Source organism: Trachemys scripta, chromosome 10, assembly GCF_013100865.1.
Source record: "Trachemys scripta elegans isolate TJP31775 chromosome 10, CAS_Tse_1.0, whole genome shotgun sequence".
Taxonomy (NCBI): Eukaryota; Metazoa; Chordata; order Testudines; family Emydidae; genus Trachemys; species Trachemys scripta.
This window is the reverse complement of record NC_048307.1, coordinates 1,634,783-1,662,111: the sequence shown is the minus strand read 5'-3', so window position 1 is coordinate 1,662,111 and position 27,329 is coordinate 1,634,783. Positions and strand designations below refer to the sequence as shown.

General features: G+C 51.1%; 1 protein-coding gene across 1 annotated transcript; it reads right to left on the bottom strand.

The window, feature by feature from the left end:
- Positions 1–6,302: 6,302 nt before the first annotated feature.
- Positions 6,303–24,153, bottom strand: SCNN1G (sodium channel epithelial 1 subunit gamma). The gene is made up of 13 exons (XM_034783746.1): positions 24,088–24,153; positions 20,416–20,740; positions 19,015–19,312; positions 18,046–18,239; positions 16,262–16,365; positions 15,641–15,804; positions 12,428–12,526; positions 11,314–11,431; positions 10,085–10,163; positions 9,938–9,995; positions 9,267–9,328; positions 8,990–9,065; positions 6,303–8,515 (listed from the first exon to the last, which is right to left on the bottom strand). The coding sequence occupies exons 1-13, from the start codon at positions 24,116–24,118 to the stop codon at positions 8,138–8,140; spliced, it is 1,986 nt and encodes a 661-aa protein (XP_034639637.1). The 5' UTR covers positions 24,119–24,153; the 3' UTR covers positions 6,303–8,137.
- Positions 24,154–27,329: the final 3,176 nt, after the last annotated feature.

Below are 27,329 nucleotides of genomic sequence, written 5' to 3'. Positions count from 1 at the left end.
CTGCAGGCTCCCAGCACTCCTGTCTGGGCTCTGAACAGTCCTTACAGCCTGAATAGCTTATGCTCGGCCCCACTTACCTTAATGAGGCATTTAACTTCAAAACCCCTTTGGGGACCATTGAAATGTGAGTGTTACCTTCTGGAGTGGTGGAGTTTTTAACCCCATCAGTGCTGGTGGAATGTGCTGGATGTGTTTCTTGGGAGCAGCTTTCAATGGAAAGTCCATTCGAACGGATGGGATGTCAGGATGTCTCCACAAACTTACGTTCTAGGTGTCCTTGGCATGGCTGTTCAGGGGGAAAACCCAGCAAGTCATTGTGTTCACCCCTAATTTACCATAGGGCTCTTCTTCCACTTCCCTCCAGCCTCCCAGGTGAGGCACTCCTGGAGGACAGCCTAAGCAGGGAGGAATTTCTGTATCACTTCCCAGTCTGCCTCCAGCTGGGAACATCTTCACTTAGCACTAGGGAGTGGCCCTGGGCCAAACACTGTCCCCAGAGTGTGATGGCCTGGCCCCTGGCTTCAGCAGGGAGTATCCTGACTTACAGTCTCCGAGGTGCGCCGTGTGTCTGCCCAGGGATGGCACCTCATGCCTTTGGACAGGCAGCTGAGTTGTCTGAGGAGTTAGTGAGTGGGAGGGCTCAGCTGGAGAGGGTGGGAACGAGAGCAGGATTCGTGGACAGCCTGGGCGACATGGGTCGAGTTTGACATTCAGGGGATGCTGTGTGGCTGCACAGCCCTGGGAGATGCTGGGCAGCAAGTGGCTCAGATGACAGTGTGGTTAGTGAGACAAAGGGAATAGCTTTTATTAGAGCAACTTCTGTTGTATCCGATGAAGTGGGCTGTAGCCCATGAATGCTTATGCTCAAATCCATGTGTTAAGGTGCCACACGTCCCCCTGTTGTGTTGGTGAGACACACAAGCTTTGGAGCCACAGCAAGCTCTTCTTCAGGGCTCTCAGGATCACAGGAAAGGAACACTCAGCATCGCAGGAAAATGCCAGCTGGGACGAGTGTTCAGCGTAGGTAGTTCACACATGCTGTAAGGGACCATTGAAGGTAGAGAGACCTGTTAACACCTCTGCAGTTATAGGCCAAAAATGGGGGTTAGTGGGTTACGGATCCTTGTAATAAGCCGTAAATCCAGAGTCTCTGGTCAGTCCCTGAGTTTTAGTGGCAGCGTTATGAGTGTTCGCTCCTGGGCTCATCTTTCGAAAGTGTTGTGCAGGTTTCCTTGGAGGCTGAGGACTGAAAGGTCAGATACAGAGTGACAGAGAGACGTGGTTAGTGGCAGCTGGATCTACACAGCACATGGATGATCTCCGGTTGGCTAATGGCTGGATCGCCAACACTAGGAATCGCATGTGGTGTTGTAGCCGTGTTGGTCTCAGGATATTAGAGACACAAGGGGGGTGACGTAATATCTGTTATTGGACCAACTTCTGTACGTGACAGAGACCAGCTTTCAACACAGAGCCCTTCCTCAGGTCTGAGAAACTAACTCCGTGTCACTGCTAGCTACAGGCTTTGCACAGATTGTTTAGCATATGCAGTTAACACACTGTTTCAAGAGACCATTGATGGTGAAGTGGTCCATTAACATCCCTCCTGTGGTAAGGAGGAAATGGGGGGAGGAGCAGCTGAGAGAGATTTGTTAGTGGGTAACAGATTGTAATAAGTCATAAGTCCAGTGTCTCTAGGAAGTCACAGCTCAGAAGCCAAATCAAAATAAACCCATGAGATTTACTTCCCCCCCGGAGCAGACATGGAGCCCTGCCCCATACTCAGTGCAGGCCCTTTCTCCTGGGAATGTGCATTATGGCAAGTGAGCAAGAAGATTTGCACTTCATCTGCAGAATATGATGATATAATGAACAGGAAAGTGTTTGTGGTTCCTGCCTGAAGCCCCGAAGCTCCGCGTTAAATCTCATCCTTATGGCTAAAGAGTTCCTCTGTACTGGTAGTGTCTGCTCTGGGGCAACAAGAAATGGATTCTGACCATCACGGATTGTGTGTTCTACTGAATGAAAAAACTCTAAATATGGGTGACATACAGGCAGCACCTTTGCCCCTGCCCACTGAGCCTGGATAGAGCGGGGGGAGCTCTAGGGTGCATCCCTCTGCTTTAGGGGCTGCTTGCCCACGCGTAAAATGTAGCCTCTTTACCTATGCAGGCCTAGACTGACAGGCCTGTCCTATGGAGGTGCAGTTATATACTGTACGTGTTAAAGGGCTGTAGCCCACAATACCTTGTTCCAGATCAGGAGTTGAAATAATCCAACCCGCTCCAAGACACCGTCATGCTGCTGTAAATGCCCCTGCTCGTGGGCTTGTCCTGGGTTGGAATGTCAGCAAAAATTCACACCCCAAACTGAGATGCTTATTTCGCTCAGACGTGTAAGTGCAGAGCAACCTGCAGTGCATGTCTCCCATGCTTAGCACCCTCTCCCCCTCCAGCACCCTGAGCCGTCCTGCTCTCCATGGCCTGCCTGTGCCGTATGCTGGCAACTTCCTGGCCCCTCTGGCTGCTGCCTGCCAGCACCCAAAAGCCCCAGTTCCTTAGTATTAAAAATCACAGCAAACAAACCACCAGCAAGAAGCTGCCAAACATGAACTGGCCTAATGCCACCCTCACCTTATGGTCTAACGTAGGCCCTGACCCTTCAATCCAGCATGGAGCCCTGCGCCCCCCAGAAGCCCCGTTGGGCCTCCTTGCTAGTGGATCCAACTGCAGGATCAGGGTGTGACTCTGTGAACTCTTCTGGACAGGGACTTTACTGTGTTCGGCAAAGCTGTGGGCCCTCTCTGTGGTGCTGTAGAAACACTGAGTAAAGGCGGGATGTACAGACCACGTCACACCTTCCTCTGAGGTGACCCCTCACAGCTGTGCTGCAGCACTACACAACAGCTTCGACAGGAAGTGAAGAATCCCCTGGAATGGGAATTTTTTGTAGGTAGAATGTAATTACCCAAAGTGGAACACCGAACCCAAGTCTTGTCCATGGGATCTTTAATTACTGGTGAGGGTCAGGACATCAGTGCCACGTCTGCCAGCCTGGGGCTGCCGGACACCACCCTGGGCCATTAGCTGAGCACTGCTGGCCAACAGGGAAGAGCATGAATCATCTAGTCCATGTTTGGAACACCTGGGTTTTCCTGTCGACGGCCATGTCTGCCAGCAGAGCTGTCAGTCCGGGGCGTGAAGAGCTGTGATTCATGGCTGTGTCATCAAGAGTCTGAGTGTCACACCAGCAGAACGTTGCATGTCGCAGTCTAGCTTGTTTTGCTGCAGTGTGTGTGTGTGTGGAGTGAGCTGGACTGTACACGCCTGACTAGCTGCATTAGCCAGATCCCTTCCTTGTCTCAAGCACTGAGTTGCTGCAGAGGGCATGTAGCTCATGCCGCGGGACAAGAAGTGGGGTTTTGGTTAAACGGGGAGTTAGCTGTACCAGCAAAAACCTGCTTTGTCAGTATAGCTGCCTCCACGCTAGGAGTGCTTTGCCTGTACGGGGGCCTGCATTAGATGGCCTGGGACGGTCCCTTCCAGGCATAAACGTCTATAAGTCTACAGTAGACTGGTATTCTTCAACTGGCAAAGTGCTCCTCGTGCAAAGTATTGACCCAGACCCAGTGTTGTTCAGCTGATGACAGATAAAATCTTGGCCTGAGGTGGTGGCTCCCGGCCAAGCATAGAACGGATGTTATACAAAACGACCCTTCTCAAGCCAGAAAATTCCATGCTATTTACAGGCTGTTGCTGCCAAAGTATGCACCCTCCAAAGATTGGTCTCCAAAGGTCCTGTCAGCTGAGATGGCCCCAGAAGCCTTCAGAATCAGGCGCCAGCACAGACTTAAACCTGACATTGGGGAACCGCATGTTTCCTAGTATCAGAACTCCAGGCCATGTAGGCATTGAATCCAGCGACGCGTGCTCAGCAGACTGGCAATACACACCGGTGATGTGAATCTAACAGGGGCTATCCAATTGCTTAGGGCGTGAGAGTACCCAAAACGAAGTCAGCCACATCCAGTCACTAACTGAGGTAGAAGCGAGGTAGCACCCTTCCTCTGTCTCCTTATCCTGGGAGACTTACAACATCACCCTGAGTCTCACAGGCTGAGACGGCTTCCCTAGTGGCAAAGACGTGGCTTTTAAGATAACGGACATTCTCATCTACTCCACAAACGAATGATTGGTGACAAGGAGGAAGAGATGTTGGTGTTACACAGGATGGAGCGGTGTAAGCTAGTACAAAACTTGTCTTGGCCTCTTTGAGCGCATGAAGGCTGGGGTGTATTGAACAGCTGTTTTCTGCCCCTTTTCTCTGCCTTTCTGGCATTTAGGAGTCTGCATGTATACAGTAACTAAAGCTTGAATTAACCCTCCCCACACATACCCATGCTTGTACAGCCATGCCAGCGTTTTCTGCCCTTCAAGTCGCATCAGCGAGGACAGGTGTGATGCAGCTGCATTGATGATGGAGTGCAGTCTTCTAAAGTATGTAACATGTAATGGCTTATTCCCGAGCTGGCTCTCGCTTAGTTACAAAAGCAACTTCTAACTGGGGCAGGTGTGGCAGTTTTCTGAGGGGAGTGACCCTGGCGGATCTCCCCTACCCCACCTTCAGACAACTGGATGCTTCAGTACTTTTAAATCAACCAAATAGCTTTTCCCGTACTGGAATGTCAGTTCAAATGCAAAGTTTGTCTAGTGGGCACATTGCTAAAACCCTCAGCTTCCTGGGAGGTGTTGGGGCTACTCTGCCTAACTAGTTATTTTGGAAAGACGTAAAATGCTCTCGAACTCCCATTGTGTTGAACATGCTGGTTCCTTGCCTAGAGAGGGCTAAGCAGGTCGGGCTGCAGCCCTGGTTCTTGCATAGCCAGGGCGTGGCATTGGTCTGTCCGTGTGACACACAGGCCCCCAAACTCCTCACTGCTACCAAAAAGTGAAGCACAATTGGTGACATATCTCAATGGCCACGACGGGCTGAGAACATACCAGCTTCACCACATCCTGCTGCACACTGGCAATGCCAGGCTCACGGCTGCCACGGGTACATGCCCAGAGGTCATGCAGCATGGCCTGGTGAGAAGCCAAGCTGTGTATATGTACATCACGGCTCTCCGGGTGCCATTGTGCATATGGGGCCTGGCGTCCTTCCTCCCTTTTGGACGTTAAACTTCGTCATGGAGCAGTGGGGGCACTGACTGAGGTCATACTCTTGGTTTCATCCAACTAAATGGGGGAGAGGCTGGGAAAGGCCCTGCCTTAAGAGCATGGCAGATAGCGAGCTGGGGGGATGGTACCACCCTGGCTGCATAGGAAAGTGGGAAAGCTCTTGACATGTTTCATTTAGAATATCACCCCACAAAAGAAAAGCACGTTTCAGTTCCCAAGCTTTGTTCTGGCGCCAGTGGAGAAGCATTGTTCCAGGCAGAACCCCGGAGAGTCCGCTGTCCAAGGAGCCCTGCCTTTCCCGCTACAGAGCACAGCACATGTACAGTGTTAATGAGGTGTAACTTCTGGGAAATGGTCACCTGCCTACAGCACACACCTTTGGCACCTTTGTTTGGATTTGGCACAGAATTTAGTCAGGAAGGTGGCAGACGGTATGCAGGAGGGAGAGCTCAGTGGTTTGAGCATTGGCCTGCTAAACCCAGGGTCATGGGTTCAATCCTTGAGGGGGCCACTTAGGGATCTGGGGCAAAAATCTGTCTGGGGATGGGTCCTGCTTTGAGCAGGGGGTTGGACTAAATGACCTCCTAAGGTCCCTTCCAACCCTGATATTCTAGGATTCTATGCCTTGTGGGAGAAGGTGCCTCTTCAAATAACAAGACCTGGTTATTTATAAAGAGGACCCAGGCAGCCAACCCTTTGCCCTCAGCACTTCATCCCTTCAAGGCAGAGCACAAGGTAAATCCATTGCACTATAGCAGCTTTGGGCTTGTCTACACGGTGAGGTAATGTACTCTGTACTCTAAAGTGCATTAATTGGTCCACGTAGACCCTGCTGGTGGTTAAAGCCCTCCAGGGAATGTGCAGTACGCACCAGCAGGGACTACATGGACCAATTAATGTGCAACACAACGCGCTTTAGAAATTACAGCCGCATGGTGCACATTACATTAGCCCCCGTGTAGACAGGCCGGAAGAGTCACTCCCAGTTGCTGAGCAGTTCTGAGTTGGTCCCTTGTTACAAATGTAAAGGGCTGGTTTAGAGCAGGCCAGGGAGAGCGAGGCGCAGCTCACTCGTTCGCAGCAATGACTTCAGACATCCAAGCAGAACAACAAACACAGCCATTAACTAAAAAAAAATCAGTTTATTCAAAAATATATCTTTCCCTGTTCGTCATTTTCCAGCCTCTCTGCTGGTAAATAATTCAGTTAAAAAAGACGTCTTGTATTGCACACTTGGAAACATCTTTGTTCTCACTGTTAAAATGCCTGATTCATTTGACAACACAGTACTCTGAAAGCCCACGAAGCCACGCCGGCCCAGCACACATCCATCCTAACACTCACACAGCCCACCCTACTCAGCTCCCAGGAGGCCATGGCAGGAACCGGCTAGGAAGAGGGAGATTATGAGTCATGGCTGGGCACCCACCCCTCCATACAGAATGCACTTGCCAGGAGTGTGCTCACCTGCAATAAACTGGGCACACAAGAGGGGACAATGGGCTGCAGCCTTCATTCTGGGGTCTCAATGGGAGTTTTGCTGGTGACTTCAAGGGGGCAGAATTGGGCCCTGAATGTTCTCGTGTTCATGTGCTCAAGGCAGGGAAACGCCAGTGATTCGGACTAACCCATTCTGTGAGACCGGGCATGAGCAGTGACCGTTTTAGAACCAATGTTTGAAACCCAGTGACTGTTTTCATCTCAATTCAGTGGGTCAGATCTGCAGGTACAGTGCCTCCTTGGCCAGGGCGGAACTAGTGGTAGGATCCAAGAAGCTTGTGCACAAGGGCTTGGCATGAGAGCGTGCAACTCCACAGGGAATTCGCTGCATGCTAATGGACAAGGGGAGTTTGAGGGCCACACGCCTGGGGACGGGATCAGTGTATCTTCTGCTCACTGTTCCCTGTTGAGGCTGGGTCTGGGTGCAGGAATTCCCAGGGGGCTCTGCTGCCACTGTGCCCTGGAGTGGGATTCCTCTTCCTTCCTGGCTCTTGAGATGCTCCCCAGAGCACAGCCCAGTTCTTCGGGCTGTGTGCGGGCTAAGGGTGTGTGCCAGCCAACGGGGCTGGCATTTGAATGGTATTTCCCAGCAGAAGGGCCCGGCCCAGGTGTCAAATGTCTGTAGCATGAAGAGGATTCAGGTGCTGGAACCCGAGTGTGCCAAGGGCACCTGCACTTGAAGTGGGATCCTTTGGGGCTAGTGTAGGAGTGGGTCTGACTGTTGTTTAAGGAGTGCATTGATTGCCGTGTCTGGTCATTATCCTGCTCAAAATTAGACTCCAGGCATTTTAAAGGAAGGGTTGGGGCTGAGTCTGGCTCCCTTTTACTCAGGCTGAGTAGTGCCTTACTCCAGGAGGAGTTCGACTGGCTTTCAAGGTTCTCCTCCAGGCTAAGGAATTTCTCTCTCGGGGGTGGCTAGCAGAATCCTGCCGCTTGGGGTTTAGCTGAACTGGTTAGAATCTGACCGCACAGTGGCATTTTCCTTTCCCCTCACCAGCATCCAGTACCTGCCTGGTTTTAATGCTTTTCCCAGGGCTTCCTCTCTGCCTGCCCCGAGCCAAGTAACACAAGCCGTCCCAAAGGCCTGGGTTGTTCCCCCAGGTCAGGTCTGGAGCAGCTGCGGGGTTATGCTGGATATGCCCACTTCTCCCGAGGTGTGATTCCTACCCAGATGAAATGGGGAGGGGTGTGTGGCTTGTCTCTGTTTGGCAGGGCCCATCACAGCTCAGTTCCACATCCTGCACAAACCAGCAACAGCACCCTTTCATGGGAAACACCAAGGACTCGGACCTGGCGTTACCAGCCACTGCTCTATGCTGGGGGGCTGAGTCCCAGAGCTCTACACCCCACCCAACAGTCCCGCAGTGCTCCCCCCCAGACACACACCTCTCGCTCCTGGACACCCGGATTACACGTTCATTGCCTACTTTGGCCTCTGGACGAGGAGATAAATACTGTCAATGGCAGCTGCCCTCCAGAGTGTCGGGCAGTGGGTCTGTGAATGCAGCGTCTAGCTGCAAAGTGCTGTAGTTGGGCGGCGGAGTCCTGGGCACGTGATTTTCCTGGGGCAGTGGTAAGTGAAGGGCAGTGTTAAAGGTGGGCAGGTCCTCGTCGATGCACACGGGGTTGTCGTGGCCCTCTTTGGCTGGAGCGTTAACCTGAGCGGGTGCTGCTTTTCGGTCACGCCACCATTTCTTCGCCTTTTGCCAGCGGCGCCGCGTGACGATGAAGAAGGAGTCGATGAAGAAAACTTCGATGATCTCAATGACACAAACCACAGAACAGCTCATCCACAGGCCCAGCTGGCCCCCGAAGTTGGAAAGAAGAATGACAATCTGGAGGAGAAGAGAGCGCAAGGTTACGCTGGAACCCGCCAGGCATCCGCGGGGGCCAGAGAGGAGACGGCTCCGAACTGGAGCAATCAGCCTCCGTCACTGGGTAACTAGACACAACCTGCCCAGTGCAGAGGAGTCTGGTCGCTAAAGTGAAGGCAAAATGTAATGGGCATGTTGCTAAGCTTCCTGCCTGCTCCCCTCTCACTTATGCTTTAGAAACAGCAACTAACACAGCAACCGAAAAGTCACTTACGCTTGTCTCAGGGCAGTTCCTAGAGGAGAGGTGCCTACGTGACAGAGGACAAGGACTGAATGAGCCAAGGAACCTGAACTTCCCGCATGCCCCTGGAGATGGTAGCGACAGGACAGGACTGGGGCACATTGGAGGGCCCTGTCTGGGGGAGCTTGTCCTGCTGCTACCTGCACTGGACCCATTCTGGCTCTAAACCGGCGCTTGCAGACGTCAGAGCTTACGTTGTTGGCGGGATTCTCGGAAATGAATCTCTCATTCAGGTCTTTGTAGAACACCACGAGGTTTGCGAGGTCCGTTCTGGGAAGGGAGAGAGAGAGCAGGCCCTGGCTTTAGTCAAACAATAGCGTGAGGCTCTCTGAAGAGTGATTTAAAGAACCAGTTGGACGAGTAGGGCCAGGCCCGTTGAAGGGAGCGTTCTTTTCTATTGCCATTGTTAGGGCCATGGCGATTGTATCTGAACTCGGGACACCGGCTAGAAATACACAGGGGGAAACTTACTTGTTCAGCATTTTGTTGATTTTCTGCCCTTTGTCCCAAGAGAGGACGCGAAGCATCCAGTCCTTGGAAAACAAGAAAACAACGTAACTGCCATGAGCGCAAGCCCAGGGAGCCCGGACGCGACAGCTCGTTTGGCCCGGGTTTCATTCTAGAACGCCATGACTGTGTGGTGGGGGGGTCTCGCAGACCCAGAGAGACTGAACCCCCAGGTTTCCAGGTTAGCTGGTGAGCTCCTTGGCCGGGTAGGGAAGCCTCACGCATTGCAAGGGTTCAGATCCCCTGCTCAAGAGCACCAGGCCGATGCTCACAAATACCGAAGGGGCCTCTCACTTCCAAAGCTGCACCTCTGGATTTTACCTGGTTCCTGTTGGAGCTGGGAAGCTTCCCCTCCCCCTTTTGTTGTGGGAGGCCGTTTGCCCTCGTAACTTCATCTCCCCTCACTGAGAAATCTGGGCTCATCCCTCCCTGTGGCGGGAGGGCAGCCCGCACCGAGACTGCAGGGAACCCCTGGAGGATGGGACACAGCAGCAGCAGCAGCAGGGGAAAGCCCAGCCTGACAATGATCCTGTGGGCCGAGGCACGAGGGAACCAAGCCAGCCTGGACGCAGCGCCTACTACCCTCATTGTGGGTCTCAGTTGGGTGAGCAAGCGGAGCAGAACTGGGAGCTCACCTCAGAAACTGAAGATGGCCACTGGGCTAGGCTGGTGGTCAGCGTCCATTCCTTGAAGCTGCGGGAAAAGAGGCTGGTGTTAGCTGTAAATCCGAATTCCTGCATGAGGAATGTTTCACTTCTGGCCTATCTGGCCGCAGGACTCACCTGCAGGCTTCTTTGCAAATCTGCTGACAGCCCAGCTGCTCCTTCACAAACTTCTCATGCAGCTTGTAGTAGCAGTACACTGCAGAAAGAGAGCGCAGGGTAACTGGCTGGGGAAGCCAGAGCGCGTCTGGGCTTGGGAGACCTGCCTTCAGTTCCTGGCTCTGGGACAGACTCCCTCTGTGCCTTGGGCAAGTCCCCTCTCTTCTGAGGGTCTCATTTCCCCTGCTACAAAATGGGGATAAATACTTCCGCCCCGGGGCAGGGGCAGGGGCAGGGGCAGGCTCTTCTATGCATCTGCACAGAGTCTAGCACAGTGGCCACCAGCGGCTTTTCTTGTGGCCACAGCCTCCTTCACTGTGATTTGGGGGGGGAGGGGAAAGCAGCGGCCCCTCCCTGTTGCTCCTGGATGCATCGTCCGGGGGTTAGTCGCTGGGCCGCCAGCAGGGGGTTGGGCCCTGTCCCCCTCTGGAGACACCTGGGCAACGCTGGAGGAGCAGGTGGCTGGTGAGTTCCCCACCTTCCCAGGGGCGGTGGTGCTCAGGCGTTGGGCTCAAGCCCTGGGGGGGCGGGGCAGCAGGCTCCGGCCGTGGGGCTTTGGGCTCCAGCCCCGGGCCCCATCCCCCAGCCACAAAGCTTCATGCTCCGGGCCCTCGCTACCTCCCCTGGCCAACCACCCCGGTGCCCCCTTACTAGCTAGCAATAAATAAGTTACAATGGTTTGGACGTGTCTATGTGCATATTTGTTTGTTTTTCCTAATGCTAATTAAGTATTTTAGGAAAAAGTGTGAGACTGGCCACCAGCAAGAGTTGGTGGCCACCAGCAAGAGTTGGTGGCCGTGCTCTGACTGTCAATCAAAACATTTGTCCTGAGAACCCCTAGCACAACAGAGTGCTGGACTCAGGCGGGGCCTCCAAATGCTACCAGAGCACAACCCAGTAGCGGTCCGAAGCGTGTAGCTGAGATTTCAGAGACACGGGGGCTCTTGCTAGCAGAGAGCTAATCTCCAGGCTGAGCAATAAAAGCCGGCAAGGGCACCCGCGTTACTCCAAGGCAGATTCACCTTTCCTCCAGCCCGGCTGGGCTTGTGTGGGTGGAGAATAGTGTGTGTGGTAATGATCTAATGCCAGGGGCTGAGCTGGGGCGTGTCTGTCAGGAGCACATTTGGTGGTTGTAACTAGGCGGTAAAGGAGGCTGTGTGGGGACTTGACTCATGCTGTGGAGAACTTACTCCAGTTGGGGAATTTCTTGTAGTTGCAGTACTCTGCACCAGGAGGTAAGGGCTGGGCGTACTGGGCACAGCCACAGGTATCCACCATGGCCCTCTGGAAACAGGAATGCAGGCAAATCTGCAGGGAAATAAACCAAGAGTTGGGTTTCTGTGAGTCAACAAATGCGCAAGGAGGCCTGGGTTGCTTCTAGGTTCTGCCACTTACTGCTCTGTTCCAAAATGGGTGGTCAGTTGGAACCAGCAGGAACGAACATTTTCAGCTGGAATTTCCATCTTCAGTCCCTACCAACTGCAGTGCAGGGCTCTGTGCTTTAATGCACTAATCCTACTGGAGGCCTGTGTGACCTCAGCTGGCATCACATCACAGGGGGCTGCATTTTCATACTCAATCAAAGAAAAATCAAGCCCAGGTGCCGGATTTGCAAAAAGTAGCAATTAATATAAGAGCAATGGGAATGATCATGGAGGAACCCAGGATGCCTGACGCTCTCAAGGCGGAGCCTATGACAGGAGTCATGCAAAACTAGTGGAAACTTTCTTTGTAAGCGTTCTGCTGGTTGGACACAGATTAGATCGTATCAGTTATTCATGGAGTCTTATCTGACAGGGGTCACAATTTCTGGCTTCAAGGGTTACACTACGCTGCAACATTTGTTTGACAAATATTTTCCAGTCCAGCAGTGCCAGAGAATTTCATAATGAGCTAATGTTCCTGCCATATGACAAAATCCCCAAGGCAACTTCAAGCTTCAATCACTTTGGAACAAAACCCTGATTTTAAAAGTACTACGGTATTCTACAGCTGCGCTCCAAAGCATTTCACCTGAAGCAGAGCTTCTGCAGGGCTGGGGGCTAGCGCTGCAGAATACTGTGCTGTTTGTCTACGGGGATCGCCCCAATGACTGAAAACCGTGAGGAAGAGCTCGGTGCAGCTCAAAACCGTGTCTCTCTCACCAACAGAAGTTGGTCCAGGAGCAGATTTAAAAATTGTATTAAGATGCTGTTTAAACAGAAAGGGAACGGTACAGAGTTTAAGCACAGAAGTTTCTGGTTATCAGGGAATTATTACATCCCCCACCTTGTGTCTGCAAAAGCAAATGTAAAAGAGCTTTACCTGAAGCGAGTAGCTCTTGTTGTAGAGGTTCGCTACTGGAATGTCCGTGCCAGTCTCGGTGCAGTCGCTGTACGGTTTGCTTAGCTTGTGAGACCGAGTCTGAAAACCAGAAAACCAATGTTGATTTGAGAGACCCCAGCAGAGCTGAAGGAGAGAGACCATTCAGTGCTGCTTATTGGACACCCTGGGTCACAGTCCTAAATGCTAACAATGATGAGGCAGGACTGAAGCTACTTCCGGGCTGTGCCTACACCGTATAGCTTATGGGAATTCACCTGTAGGACGTAGGTTGCTTTTATGTAGGAGATTATGTGGCTAGAATTGTTCTTAGATTCTTTCTTAATTATGTTTGACGCCTCCATGAGATGCCTCCTGCCTCAAAGCCGTAATCTTTTCTTTCCCCATTCTGTCTCCTGTGCCTGGAATAAGGGGCCTCCTGATTGAGGGCTCAATACTGAGAGGTGCGGAGTGGCCTCAACCTCTCCTGAAGCCAGTGGAGCACTCAGCAGCTCGGAGGTTCAGGCCACTAGTGCATGTGGCTACCTCGCTTACCTCCTTCCAACCTCCCTGCTTCTGCCTCGCCTCTCCCATTCGCCCACCGACAGTCCTGGTTCTGTAGCATCCTAAAAGAATGCCTGGAGCTACAAGACGTGCACCAGATCTCAGGAATACTCATTCAAGCGTCTGTACATCCATTCTCCCTGCCCGTACCGTGTCTGACTTGGCCACAGATCCTGCAAAGGGGCTCCATGTGGGTACAGGGTTCTGTGCTAGCAGATTTGACTGTAGGACCAGGGGCCCAGAGGGTAAATTCCTTGGGGCAGCACCTGTCTGTAAAGCACTATGCACAGCTATGGGGCTATAGAAATTCCAGACCCTAGCAACCCTGGCTGCGGTCACTTGTGCAGTGCAGCTCAATTGCTTCAATCAAAGACTGAAATTACACCCAGAAGAGGCAAGGAAAGACACTGAGTCAGTCTGGTGAGAGCAAGAAGAGACTGGTCGCTTTTGAAAATTCATGTGAAATGGCTTTTAAGTGTCGCTCTTTCAGTTCCTGGAAGAGACCTAATGCTAGGAATCCTGCCTCGCAGGATCTGCTACTGGGTCCCTTTGCTTGTCTTGTACTTGGCTTGTGATAGCTGCTTTTGGTAGAATTTCTGCTGTGGCATGTGCTCCTTTTCTGTCACTCCTGCACTGAAATAACATTGCTCTGTGTGTGGACGAGGGGCTGGAAATATTTCCTATGTCTGGTTTAGGACATTGTGGGCAATATATTTAGAGGGTGGAGGGTCTTGGTGCATCCACAGAAATGCATGTGCATCCATTATGTATCCAGAAACCCACATTTGCAAAATACTAAGTGCCCGTGTACAAGCCCATCTGTGCGCACACACACAGCCGTGTAGTGGCCTGGGCATTGCAGGGTGTGTGTGCACTGGGCTCTCCTTTGCACAACCAGATGCATGTGCAGGATTGATCAGGGTGCCCTGAGAAGACAGTCGTGTGGGGGCTGCACGTGAAGCAGCAGTCTATGACAATCCCAGAGCGCTCTCTATAAAGCTCCCAGGAAATGTCAGACTTAGATTCTTGCTCCTCATGAGAGTCACTACTGATATGGCACCAAGATGTAGTTTTGGATTCTGAGATGAAGAAGCCGGAAGCGGGATTCTACCGTCTCTGATCCAGCCGGATGCAAGCAGACTGTCTGTAAGCTCTTAAACCCAACTCCAAGGCAATGTATTGAATCTTATTGTTGTGTATTGCAAAAACTACCATATTTTAGGGTACTCGAAGTCTAACCACCTACACAGTCAGAATATTTGCAATGGCTTCCTGCTAAACAATATATTGATTATGAGAGGGCACTTCTTCCGTGTCAGTCTTTTCTGTTTGAGTGACTATCTTATTCACTGGGCACCAAGTCGTGTCCTGTGACCACCTGATGCCAGAAATCTACTGCCCCAAGACACAGCTCTGGGACTTGAAGGCAGTGTATGACATAGTTGAGGAATGCCAAGGCAAACCATGTTTTTCAATATCTAGAGTTGTTCCAGTAGAGTTCTGCTAATGTGATATGTGGAGTTGTTCTTATTCTATAGGCAGCAGAACAAGGACATTGGGGGTTAGGCAGGACTGGGAGGTATTTTAGGTCTCTAGAGATCTAACCCTCTGCTGCTGATTACTCATGCCTGCTTTTATAGAAACCTACAAGCCTCTTTGGGAAAGTCCCATATTTTTAGACACTATAAAGTCACTTGTCCCTAATGTTTATCCAGACACTTGGAAGATAGCCATCTATATGCACATTTGAACCTGTCAGACTTTATCCTACTGTCCTTTCTAATGCATGGACTATCAGGGCATGGCATGGCACACCCAGCCACTCCAAATAAACAGCTTAGCTGAGTGTTTATGGTACAGTGAACAGCAGAGGAAAGGAAAGCCCAAATGATCACTTAACTGGTCCTTGAGTTAATGGGGAAGTTTGTATCTTCTGATGGCACAGCTTTAGCTTCTCTGCAACAGGCATAGGCCCCTTAGGACACCGTCACCTGCTCCACACTGAACTACTCTGGGACACTCCCAGCACCTTATTTCAGCCTCCCCCCTCCCCCCAGTGATAGCAATGGTGGGAGATTTCCCTAGGCAGGCGAGTGCAGACACGGCCACCTGGAAGGGTCTCTTCACAGCCAGCCCAGGAGGGCAGTAAGCACAGAACCCATCTATCCAATCAGAACAGCCAGATGTCAGAGTTGTTCTTTAGCTTGTCTGCTCTGGCAGCCAAACCCCATCAGAACCTGATTGGACCACAACCATGTCTGTACCGTGCTACAGCACATGAGTTAAAGCAGGGGTTTGATGGTGTGGCTAGTGCCTCAAACATTGTAGAAAACGTCAAGAAATCCATGGGATAAAACCAGGGTCGCCCATAGGTGTGGGATGCCCACAGGCCTGCATTTCCAACAGCTCTCACCCCTGAGCAATAAAATGTGGTTCCGAAGAGTGCTCTAGCAATTACAGTGGCTCTCGCTCTCTGGCCTCGTGCTTTCTAATGCACTTGAGAGAGCCAGGCCTGGGGCATAAATGTCCCCTCCCAGCTCTCTGCTAGCACTCCGGGAGGCCATGAGGCAGCAGTGGGATCTATTTAACACAGTGAATACAGGGTTTGTAAGCGCTATTGTGAGCCTGAGGAGAAAGATCTCTGCCACTCACAAAGTGCATCCCAATGGAGGTGGCCGTTGCAGTCTCAATCTCAGTCCCGATATCTTCAATAAAGGGATATTCATGCTGGTCGTGGACAATGATTTTGGCCCCGGTCGAGGTCACCAGGAAGGGATTGTAATCTGCTTCCTCTATGTAAAGAACAACCTGCAATCCTGCAGAACAAAAAAATAGCATTAACCGGGTTAAAACAGCTAGAGCCCTAGCGCAGGGAGAGTCGACCAGTCTATGGCCACTGTACAGTCTTCTAACTGTCACCAAGTGGAATTGTCAGGATATCATTTGAGTGCTTCAATGCCTGTCCAAGCCTCCTGCAGCTAATCGTTAGCATCCAGCACCCCTAATAATAAATAGCTGGGATAACTTAGAATGTTACTGAAAACCTATTAAAAAACAAGTTACATAACTGGGGAGGATTGGATAATTTCAGGTGGAAAAACTCTAGTGATGCATCATTTGATTCGTGTGAGTTGGCAACAGATTGGGGAAATGTTCATTTGAACCAACACAATCAGATAACATGTCTAATGCCGACGTGTCAGTCAACCCCCTTAGGATGCAGTTCCCTGAACAATCTGCTTTCTAGTGTCTCTACTAACTTGGTTCCCTTACCATACTCGCTGCCTCCTGTAGAGGTGGTCAGGACTTTTCCGTTTTCTCCACTATTGAAGGTGTAGCAGTTGCCATGCAGTGGATGATGGAAAGGGGTGAAGTTTCTAAAAGAGAGCAAACATTTTTTTCATCCTAGGCTCTGATCTAACTGCCTGTGGCAATGTAAATTACTCACTGGATCTCCCATCAGCCTAGAGAGATAGCAAGCGGGTTTAACAGGTGTTAAGAGTCCTAAATTAGACTGTTTGTTACTTAAGTGATGAGGCTCAATGTACATATTCATGCCATATCGATACATAAAACAGCCAACAAACATGTTACAGTCCTAGGAAGAGAAGTATGTATTAGGGTATTCAGTCACTAACTTCAGAGTCGGGGCAGCCATGTCAGTCTGTATCAGCGAAAACAATGAGGAGTCCTGGGGGCACCTTAGAGACTAACAATTTATTTGGGCATAAGCTTTTGTGGGCTAGAACCCACTTCATCGGATGCATGAAGTGGATAATACAGTAGGAAGATATATATACACAGAGAACATGAAAAAATTGGTGTTGCCATACTAACTATAATGAGAGTAATCAATTAAGATCGGCTATTACCAGCAGGATAAATTAATTGATTTGTCTCGTTAGTTGGTATGGCGACCCCCATCTTTTCATGTTCTCTGTACATATATATCTTCCTACTGTATTTTCCACTCCATGCATCTGATGAAGTGGGTTCTAGCCCACGAAAGCTTATGCCCAAATAAATATGTTAGTCTCTAAGGTGCCACAAGGACTCCTTGTTCTTTTTGCAGTCACTAAATGAAATTCTGGTCCAGAATTTCTTCCTAAGAGCACACTAAATTGAACCAATACAACCACAATAAATGGCACTGTCTGGCTACATTAATATATTGAAGCAATCTTCACCTATGTTCCAGACTTCACCTTGTTAAATCTGAAATAATCTTCAGATCTAATTAATATTTATCCCCTGTGCTGTTTTCTTTATGCATATTTCTTCAAGCTTGGAAAACAGGTCTCTTTCACTTGGCTTTATATCTGGTTTCCAGACGCTCTCTTTTCCAGGCTCTTGTGCACTAGCACAATGCTGCAAATGTTGCAGGAAAACGACTGCTAAAAATGTTTCCAGTTAAATAATTAAGAACGAGTTATAAGAACATTTTTGGATCGAATCTGCATCCTAGGGAAACTCCAAACTCCCTCTGAAATCAACAGTTCAAAGGGGACAAGGAACACAGAAAGGAGCACTTCTATTGGGTCCCAATTCTACTAACAGTGTCTGTTTCAGAACCGATGCCAAACAATCTGTGCTCCAATGACTCTTACGTTGGACGGGGGGCTCAGGGTGCAGATGTGGTCCCTGACTGTGCAATGGAAGCCTCAGCCGTGTGTTGGCGTTTGAAGTCCATTGGTGTTTGAAATTTATTGTAACAGTCTCTCTTTGTGCTCCAAATGACCCTCCTCCTTCATTCAACCCACTTCAAATGCACTTTTACTGCTAAACCGGTCAGCGACAATCCGTCAGAGCAAGACGTGCGTAACACAATGTTACAATTTACACATCTGTCTTCACCATTCTGAGCCTGGCAATCGGCTGATGGTCAGTCTGAACTGTGTAGTTTGCCTAATCTAGATAGTAAGTAAGGGATGGTGGCTTCCTCTATGCTCTGTACATTCCTGAACACACTGATTTGCATTCTATAAATAACAAACATTTAATTCCTAATGGTTTGAGATTTATTTTAGGAAGTGAGAAGTTAGTTTTTGTGCACTGACCTTGTGTCACAAGATATGCCATCGAAGAAACACGTCAGCAGAAGATCCTCAGCAGAGTAGCCCATGTTCACTTTCGTCTCCAGGGGTATTTGTGCCATGATGTTCATATAATGCAGCTTGTACCATTCTTGAATAGCATTTACCCCAGAGCTGAATGTGTAAACTGCACAGTCACTGCTGTTGTTTGGGTCACACTAATAATAATAAAGGAGGAAAATGAGTTTCAGGTGAGGAAGACGTGGTGTAATTTTCCGCTGAAGGGTTTGCAATATGATTTCTACTGAACAATGCTACTCAAGCAGGAAGTTTCTAGTTGCAGGAGAGAAAAAAAGGAAGACAAATGAGGTATGATGGGATACATAAACCAAGGAAGAAAACGGATCCTCTTCAAAAGGTCCTTGGGTAGGTCCTGTGTGCATTCTGAAGGCAGATCAGTCTGGAAAAGGTACAGAGGAAGCAAAGTGGCTCATTTGGGAACCAGTGGCCTTTTCTGTGAGCATGGACATCAGGAACGGAATGTGTATCACCTTAAAGAAGCCTGGCTGGTGGGGGCTCATCATGTGGGATCTAAGAAATGACCTCTCCAGTGTCATGGTTGGCAATAAAGAGGAAGCAGTTTAGGCTGGATTTCAAAAAGGACTTTTTCTTCCAGAGGGTTGTGGGTATGTGGAATAATCTGCGGGAAGCAGTGGATGGACATGTTTAAGGAACCGGTGGATGAATGTTTACCTGCTGAAAATTGCACCCCATGTCAGGGGGCTGGATTTGGAAGATCTACAGTACATGGGTCTCTCCATCCTTGAAGGTTCTTTGTATCTATTCCTCACTAAAGCCTGAATTAACTCTTGAAAGCTTATCATTTCCCTCCAGTGCTACACTTGTCATCTCCTCAAACAGCGGTGCCTGCCCTAGCACATCCACTCCCTCTGCCAACACCACACCCAGTCACCATGTGGGGATGGAACTCACCAACTGAAAGCCCACGACATCTTGTGGATCCCCAGTATTCACCATGCTGGAACCTTGGTGAAAGACACTGGTCTCAATTTTCCGCTTATTGCCACTTGGAATCTCAGTCACAGTCTTCTTAGAGAGGTCTTCGAACTTTAGCAGAGGGATTATTTCAAGAAATTTGCTCTCTGTAGCGTTCCAGTCATCTGCATCCCGACGTACCTTGGATTTGCCCTCTGAAAATCCGTATAAAGTCTCCAAAGCATTTTTTGTCTCTTTGTCCAGTTCAGACAAGTGCTCTTTCATTGCACTGTATCTACATTGGAGAGAAGGTAATAGGAAATAACAGGCCATATTCTCCCCGTGTCTCCTTGCTGGACTACTCCATGCAGTCCTATCCTGTCCTATGCATTGTACAATCAATAGCTTATTATAGGGGACAGCCAGCTCTTCCTCATTCCCCTCCGTAGATTGACTTAGTACTGATGCTTCACTTCATATGCTGTCTGGAACTTTTATTCACACAATTAATTTGAATTGGCTTGGGTAAAAGCTAGATCCTAGAGATTGCCCATTGACTGAAGGACTATGGACAACAGGCCATTATAAACAGCAACAGACTAAACTGTGAAGAGGTCTCTGTAAGGTCTGAGCTTCTTTAATATCTTAATTAATGAGCTGGAGAGGCTAGAGAAGGCAGTGACAGATAGTAATACGTTGGGGGATTGCACTAAATGAAGAGGAATTGCCAAAACTAGAGAGAGCAGAAAGATGGACAGGAAATGGAAAAGATTTATCCTGGGGTCAATGCAGCTGGGACAATACAATCTGAAGTGCAGATCCTCCGTAGGCAGGAGAGACCAGAGAGCAGGAATGGCAGAGAGAGACTGGGATAGGGAGAGGGACAGCAGATTATACAGTTTGGCAGGAAAAAGAACCCAGTGCGATTTTGGATGGGCGTCCCATCCAAGAGAGAGGAGATGGCAAACTCTCCGCCCCCCACTGGGGAGTGTGTGCCTGGAATATTAGGCCTGAGCTCTCCATTCCTGGAAGGATCAGGGGCTGACTTGTGCAGAAAGATAAAACGAGCTAAATGCATCTAGCTTGGCTCAGCACTGGAAAGTCAAATATGGCTACAAATGTCCGAGGAGTGTGACCAGCCAGGGAGTAGAGGTGCAGCATTTGAGGGTGCTGCGGGAAGGGGGCAGAGCTAACAGTAAGGAGATGGAAGTGGTGTCACAGCAGCAGGATAAGCTTCCTGAGGGGCTCAGTGCTGGAAAGAGTTTTGAGGGGAAATTATTTAACGAATGTCTGAGAAACACTTTCCTTGTGCCCTCTGAAAACACGCTCACCCTGGCTGTAATGGTGTGACTGCCATTTATACAGCAATTAGCCACCCCCAGGCCCCTCATGGCTTACTTGTAAGGGTTGATGTTGCAGATGGTGACGGCGGGGAAGGGCAGCTTCTGGAACTGCACGGTGACTGAGACGGAGGCCGTGTAATAGGACATGATGAGCTCAGCACACTGCCACAGGATCAGCCCCACGGCACTCAAGGTGAGCAGGATCCAGATGAACCTGCGCAAGCGTCCCCTTGATACCACGATCCGCCGGCAGCCGTGCGTATTGGTGTTCATGCAGTACCAATGCATCAGCTCACTGACTGTTGGAGCCTGAGGGCCAGTCACTGGCAAAGTCTTCTTGATCTTGGCTTTGATCGTCTTCCCAGGAGCCATGTTTAACTCTACACATGGAGGGAGACAAAATATTTTAAAGAAACAAAATGGATGAGGTAATATCTTTTATTGTACCAGCAATGGGTGAGAGAGACAAGCTTTTATGATCAACGGCTCCATGTCTAGTTGGCAGCTGGTATCAAGCGGAGTGCCCCAAGGGTCGGTCCTGAGGCTGGTTTTGTTCAACATCTTTATTAATATCTGGATGAGGGGATAGATTGCACCCTCAGCAAGTTCACAGATGACAGTAAGCTGGGGGGAGAGGTAGATACGCTGGAGGGTAGGGATAGGGTCCAGAGTGACCTAGACAAATTGGAGGATTGGGCCAAAAGAAATCTGATGAGGTTCAACAGACAAGTGCAGAGTCCTACACTTAGGAAGGAAGAATCCCATGCACCGCTACAGGCTGGGGACCGACTGGCTAAGCAGCAGTACTGGAGAAAAGGACCTGGGGATTACAGTGGACGAGAAGCTGGATATGAGTCAGCAATGTGCCCTTGTTGCCAAGAAGGCTAATGGCATTTTGGGCTGCCTTAGTAGGAGCATTGCCAGCAGATCAAGGGAAGTGATTATTCCCCTCTATTCGGCACTGGTGAGGCCACATCTGGAGTATTGTGTCCAGTTTTGGGCTCCCCACTACAGAAAGGATGTGGACAAATTGGAGAGAGTCCAGCAGAGGGCAACGAAAATGATTAGGGGGCTGGAGCATATGACTTACGAGGAGAGGCTGAGGGAACTGGGATTGTTTAGTCTGCAGAAGAGAATAGCGGGGGTGGGATTTGATAGCTGCTTTCAACTACCTGAAGGGGGGTTCCAAAGAGGATGGAACTTGGCTGTTCTCAGTGGTACCAGATGACAGAACAAGGAGCAATGGTCTCAAGTTGCAGTGTGGGAGGTCTAGGTTGGATATTAGGAAACACTATGTCACTAGGATGGTGGTGAAGCACTGGAATGGGTTACCTAGGGAGGTGGTGGAATCTCCTTCCATAGAGGTTTTTAAGGTCAGGCTTGACAAAGCCCTGGCTGGGATGATTTAGTTGGGAATTGGTCTTGCTTTGAGCAGGGAATTGGACTAGATGACCTCCTGAGGTCTCTTCCAACCCTAATCTTCTATGATTCTATGATTTTGCATTACAGAGCTCTTCTTCAGGTCTGGGAATAGGGTTGCCAACTCTGATTGAAGCTATTCTGGGAGATTTCCCCCCCCCCCCCATGACATAATGTCATTTTCCTAAAATATCCTATTAAAATCTCCCGGATTGTTCTCAGTAGTCACCAGGAGATCAATGCCAATTCCAGGGGACTCCAGGCCAATCCTGGAGGGTTGGCAACCCTATCTGGGAAAGTTACTCAGTATTTTAAAAGGTTTCAGAGGAGCAGTATTTTAAAACAATATGGAACCGAGTGAGTACAAGGCCACTTCCCTAAGCAGAGAGCGGTCTCTGGAGGGCATTCACAAATCTAGCAGAGGCAAATGCAAGCTCAGTTATCTCTGGTATTTCTTGCTTGCTCCCTTTGCTAATTATCCAGGTGATCTGTGTTAAGCCAGGGCTCCTCCTGCACCAAATTCACTGCGGGCCCAATCCTGCAAATCCTGTTGATCTCACCGCCGGGGTTTGCTGACATGAGTAAAGTTACTCTTACGCAGAAGTGTTTGCAGGATTGGGCCCTAAGTGAGAATTACAGGCACTTCCAGGGCGATAGACACCGAACAGCATCATGACATCCACACAGCAGCTCACTGACAGAGCTGCCGGGCTGGGACGCACAGACCTCTCTGATTACAATAGAAACTGCTGCAGTTACAGAGATGGGAACCCAGAATTACTGGTACTAGCCTGTTTTTGTGTACCAGGGAACCTGAGCATCTAGAAAGTGTCCTGGTGCAGTGCCAGCTGCTAAGTGCATCACTGATCATCGTGCTAAATATTTCCCAACTAGGAAGCGTCACTGTAAAATATATTTGTGCAAAAAATAGCAAAACACTTTCACACAAATGACACATTCTACAATCTGTTCTTATTGCAGATTTGCCCAAGTCTCTTGAATTCATAAATCTTTTAGAGGAAAATCACACGATTTAAAACTAGACCAAATACACACACGTGTGCAAAATGTTAGAAAAATGAAGTTTACTCAGGAAATAGGAAACCATCATTTTGTACATACGGACACGGGAGCCAATTGCAAATGCTTTAATCAAGTGAGCAACTTTACTGGTGCAGTCAGTCCCATTTAAGTTAATGGGGCTACTCAGATGAGTAAAGTTACTCTGGTGCATGAGTTTTCCCAGGATCAGGGCCGTGATTTGTGGCAAAGGAAGGGTCCCTCCCCATCTGAAAGCCAGAGCCAGGCAGGAGCCTTTCCCGTGTGGTTTAAGTTGTTCATTATTACAAGTGTTTGCTGATTTTAAGGTGAAAGATCCACACTTATTTTCTGCCCAGATATTTCTAGGCAGTGGAAGTGAAGCAGCTGTGGAAGGCACCAGCCTCACCTCTCTGCTAACTGGGGCTCTCCTTTGTCACCCCCTGCCTGAGGCTCACCCTGTGCAGAACTGGGGGATGTACCCTGCACTCCCCCGGCCCTGGGTTTTGCCTATACAAGTTGGGAAGGATCAAGGCTCCTGCTGGGAAGCAGCAGTAAATGGGCGCCCCCCCCCCCCCCATCGGTCCTGGGAGCCTTGGCTCTGGGAGAGAGCGACGGGATGGACAGCTCTGCCCTGCCCCAGGAGCCGGGGTCCGCCAGCTGCTCGGGCAGGCGCTGGGTAGCTGCAGAGACAGGATCGCCTTTGAAAGGCTCCGGTGTTTCCCGGTGTCTCCAGGCCGGGGAGGGGAGCTGGGGACACGAGACCCGCTCTGCCCGGGGGAGGCTCTGGCTGCCCGGACACAGGAGGGGGCTTCGCAGCGCCTGGCGCAGGCTGCCCGGCTCATCCCAGCGCAGAGACGGGCAGGAGCCGCATAGGAGCCGCGGGGCGGAGATGCCGGTGGACCCTGAGCGCCCAAGGACGGGCAGGTGCGCACTCCTCGGGTCTCGCTCTGCTCCGGGGCCCCCGGGTCCCTCCGCCCCAGAGCCCTCCGGGTCCCTGTCCCCGGGTCCCGCTCTGCTCCGGCGCCCCCCGGGTCCCGCTCTGCTCCGGAGTCCCCAGGACCCCGCTCTGCTCCGGGGTCCCCCGGGTCCCTCCGCCCCAGAGCCCTCCGGGTCCCTGTCCCCGGGTCCCGCTCTGCTCCGGCGCCCCCCGGGTTCCGCTCTGCTCCGGAGTCCCCAGGACCCCGCTCTGCTCCGGGTCCCCCGGGTCCCGCTCTGCTCCGGAGTCCCCAGGACCCCGCTCCGCTCCGTGCCCCCCGGGCGCGCTCACCTGGCGTGTCTCCGGGCCGGGGGGGCTCCATGCGGCCGGCGGGCGGGCGGGCGGGTGCTGCGGGCAGGGAGGCGGCCGGTGTCACTGTGGGATGCGAGCGGCGCGCTCCGACCGACCCCTGCGGCCGCCCCGGCTCCGGTTGCTGCCCCGCCTCTGCCCGGCCCGCAGCGGTCCCGCGGCGCCCCCTGCCGGCCGGCCTGGTGCTGAGCCTGCCCCGCTGGGGCTGGCTGCGGGGAGAGGGACTGGGCTCCGGGCTGGGCTGCAGGCAGGAGCCTTGGGGTGGCTGCCCCCCTGGTGGGACATGGGGTGAGCCCGGGACCACGGGACCGGCCAGCCGCAGCTGAGCGCTGCCCGGGGTTCCCATGCCCAGGACAGCTCTCTGTGGTCAGGGGCATCCCAGTGGGCAAGTGAAAACCCTGGATGAGGGGATGGGGCAGGAGAAGGGGTTAAAGGTGGGGAGCGTCCCCGCCTGTCCGTGGGTGGGGGGCAGCGCTCCCCACTGCGCCCTCTTGGCTGGCACCCGCGCCTGAGAGCCTAGACCAGGGGGAGGTGCAGTGAGTAGGGGGTGTGCAGTGGATTGGAGAGGGTGGGTGCGCAGTGTGTTGAGGGGAGTGTGCAGTGGATTGGAGGAGGGATGGGCAGGCAGTATCTTGGAGGTTGGCTCTGTGTGTGTAGAAATGTCTGTATCACGCTCCTGACCTGGGCAGACATATTTATAATGTTCCTTCAGAAGAAGATTCAGCAGTGCCCCTGTCTATGAAAAGTGCCTCTATTGGAGGTCTCCCTCTCCCCCACCCTTTTCCGGTATCACTTGTCTTCTCGGGCTGTGAGCTATTTGGTGTAGGTGCCCCTGTGCTGCCCCTAGTGCAGTGGGGCCCTGTCCTGACTGGTGACTCTGGGCACTACTGCAATACAAATCAATAACAATAGCTGCTATTGTATTTTGAGGATGTTCTCTTAGTCCCCACTGCTTTTTGTTAACTCCCCCGCCTGAGTCAGCAAAGGTGTCTGGGTGGCTCCGAAGGAGGTTTGGGCAGGAACTGGGTTGCGTGTTTGGTTGTTGACAGAGCAATGTTGATTTAAAGTCAGACATGAAGAGATTGGTCCCTAGGTTGGTGGCTCTCCTCCGAGGGAATATGCCCTTGCGGTGGGCACATTGGCTCTTCTGAACATTGCTTTCAAAGGAACAAGGCACGTTCTCAATGTTGACACAAACACAAGACACATAAAACCTGTCCCAAGGGAGAGCAAGTCACAATGATACTGTCCGAGGATTCCCAAACCGAGTCTCCTGTCTCCCTAGTGTCAGCTCCAGGCCTATTGTGCCCTGGGCCCAAGAGCCTGCCTGCCCTCCTTGTTCTTCAGTTGCTCACTCCAAGGACAGTCAGTACGTTGCTGGTGTTCTAGATCAGGGTTCCTCAACCTGTGGTCCATGGACCCCTGGGGGTCTGCAGACTGTGTCTAAGATTTCCAAAGGGGTCTGCACCTCCATCCAAAATATTTTAGGGGTCTGCAAATGAAAGAAGGTTGAAAACCACTGTTCTGGATGATCACCGGCTCTGGATGTCCCTTCTGCTGCCTGGTGGGGGGTGTATCACACAGGTACAACATGTGGGAGACCCCAATGTGAGCACAGGCTCCCCCCAGATCTTGGGAGATGGTGGAGAGAAATGCCTTCTGAGCACTACGAAATCTCTTGGAAGGCAGGGTATGCATGTGTGTGTGGGGTTGGGGGGATGAGGTATGTGAGGCTATTGGGGATTTTGTGCACATGTGGGGAGGGGGTTATTCCTCATGATTTTTTTAATAGTATTGCTCTCCTGTTACTGCCCCATAGCTTTTCTTCCTAGTGTATTAGCAAGGAGGAACAAATGCCTCCATTGGACAGTGATCCTGAGGGTTAGACAAATGTTTTGGTTGCTCATCCCTACACATTGTGGATTCACATAATTCTCAGTGGGGAAACGTGAAGAGAAGCAGTGAATTGTGCAGTTCTGGTCAGTTTCGCTCTGCAGCCAGCTGTGTGTGTAAAGCACTGCTGCACTGGAACGCCACTGCAACCACCCGTCTGTCTGCTGCCCAAGGTGGGAGGCTGGTGGCAGCCAGCCAGCCAGGAAACAGGGCACATGGCTAATCATCCTGGTTCTTTGTCAGACATAAGTGCTGCTATGAGCGAAACAAAGGGCCAGAGATAATGGCAGAATCCACAAAAGAGCTTTGGTGCTAACTGAAATCCTCCACCCCCCTGCTCAAGTTACTGCCTAACTCTGTAGGTGCTGTTTCTCTGGCAAAGTGGCCGAGGTGTCTGCCAGTCGGTATGCACAAACCACCTACATCCTCATACTGAACAGCTAGTCCCCCTCACCCAGGCCTGAGCCCCGGCCCAGCTTCAGCAGAATTCCCTAGCGTGGCGGGTGGTCAGGTGACTCACCTGGGATGTAAGAAACCCAAATTCAAGTCCCGGCTGTAAATCAGGCAGAGTAGGGATTTGAAAAAAGCTTTCCCACATCCCAAGCGAGTGCCCTGATCATGCCCCCTGGACTACTTCTGTAATGGGGTCTCCCACTCTCTGTTCTTTATTGAGAAAGAGAGGCTGACCTGATTTGGGTGCCTAATTCCAGGAGAAGATTCATGGCTGTGAATCCCAAGCAGAGCTAGGCGCCTTCCTAGGGCCCGGAGTTCAGTATCTAACTACCTCGAAAGGGCAGGGCTTAGACTGAATATTGCAACACCTACATCCCTTTGTGGTTTTAGCCCAGAGACACAAAGTATGTTATGGAGGGAATGGGCCTGGTGTGGAGGAAAACTCTGGCACTCCAGTTAGTCCCACTGCTTCCTGAAGTGGCATCGCCGCTGGTCTCACGCTCACTCCATGCGTGCTAGCATCTTGGGGCTTGGAAAGGTGGGCATTGAGGAGTTTGGGGAAAGAATGGCCCCCATGATGAAATGCTCTTGGCTTCTTGTGATCCCAGCAGTGCCTGAACCCAAATTTGGAACAGTTCCCTTTCCCTATAGTCTGAAGTCAGCCACTGGTCACAGGGAGCTGGCTAATCTTTATACAGTTCTGGGTCATTTCCAGGGTGTGGAAGTGGCAGCCTTGCATCACTAAACCCAAGAGCTGCAAACAACATCATGACTAGAATTTCAGAGTTTTCCACTGGTGCTGCCAATAGAGAGGGGAGAAAGAGGAGGGCTGTCCACAGGCCGTGTCTGAAATCAGCTGTACTGGAACTGTTCCATTA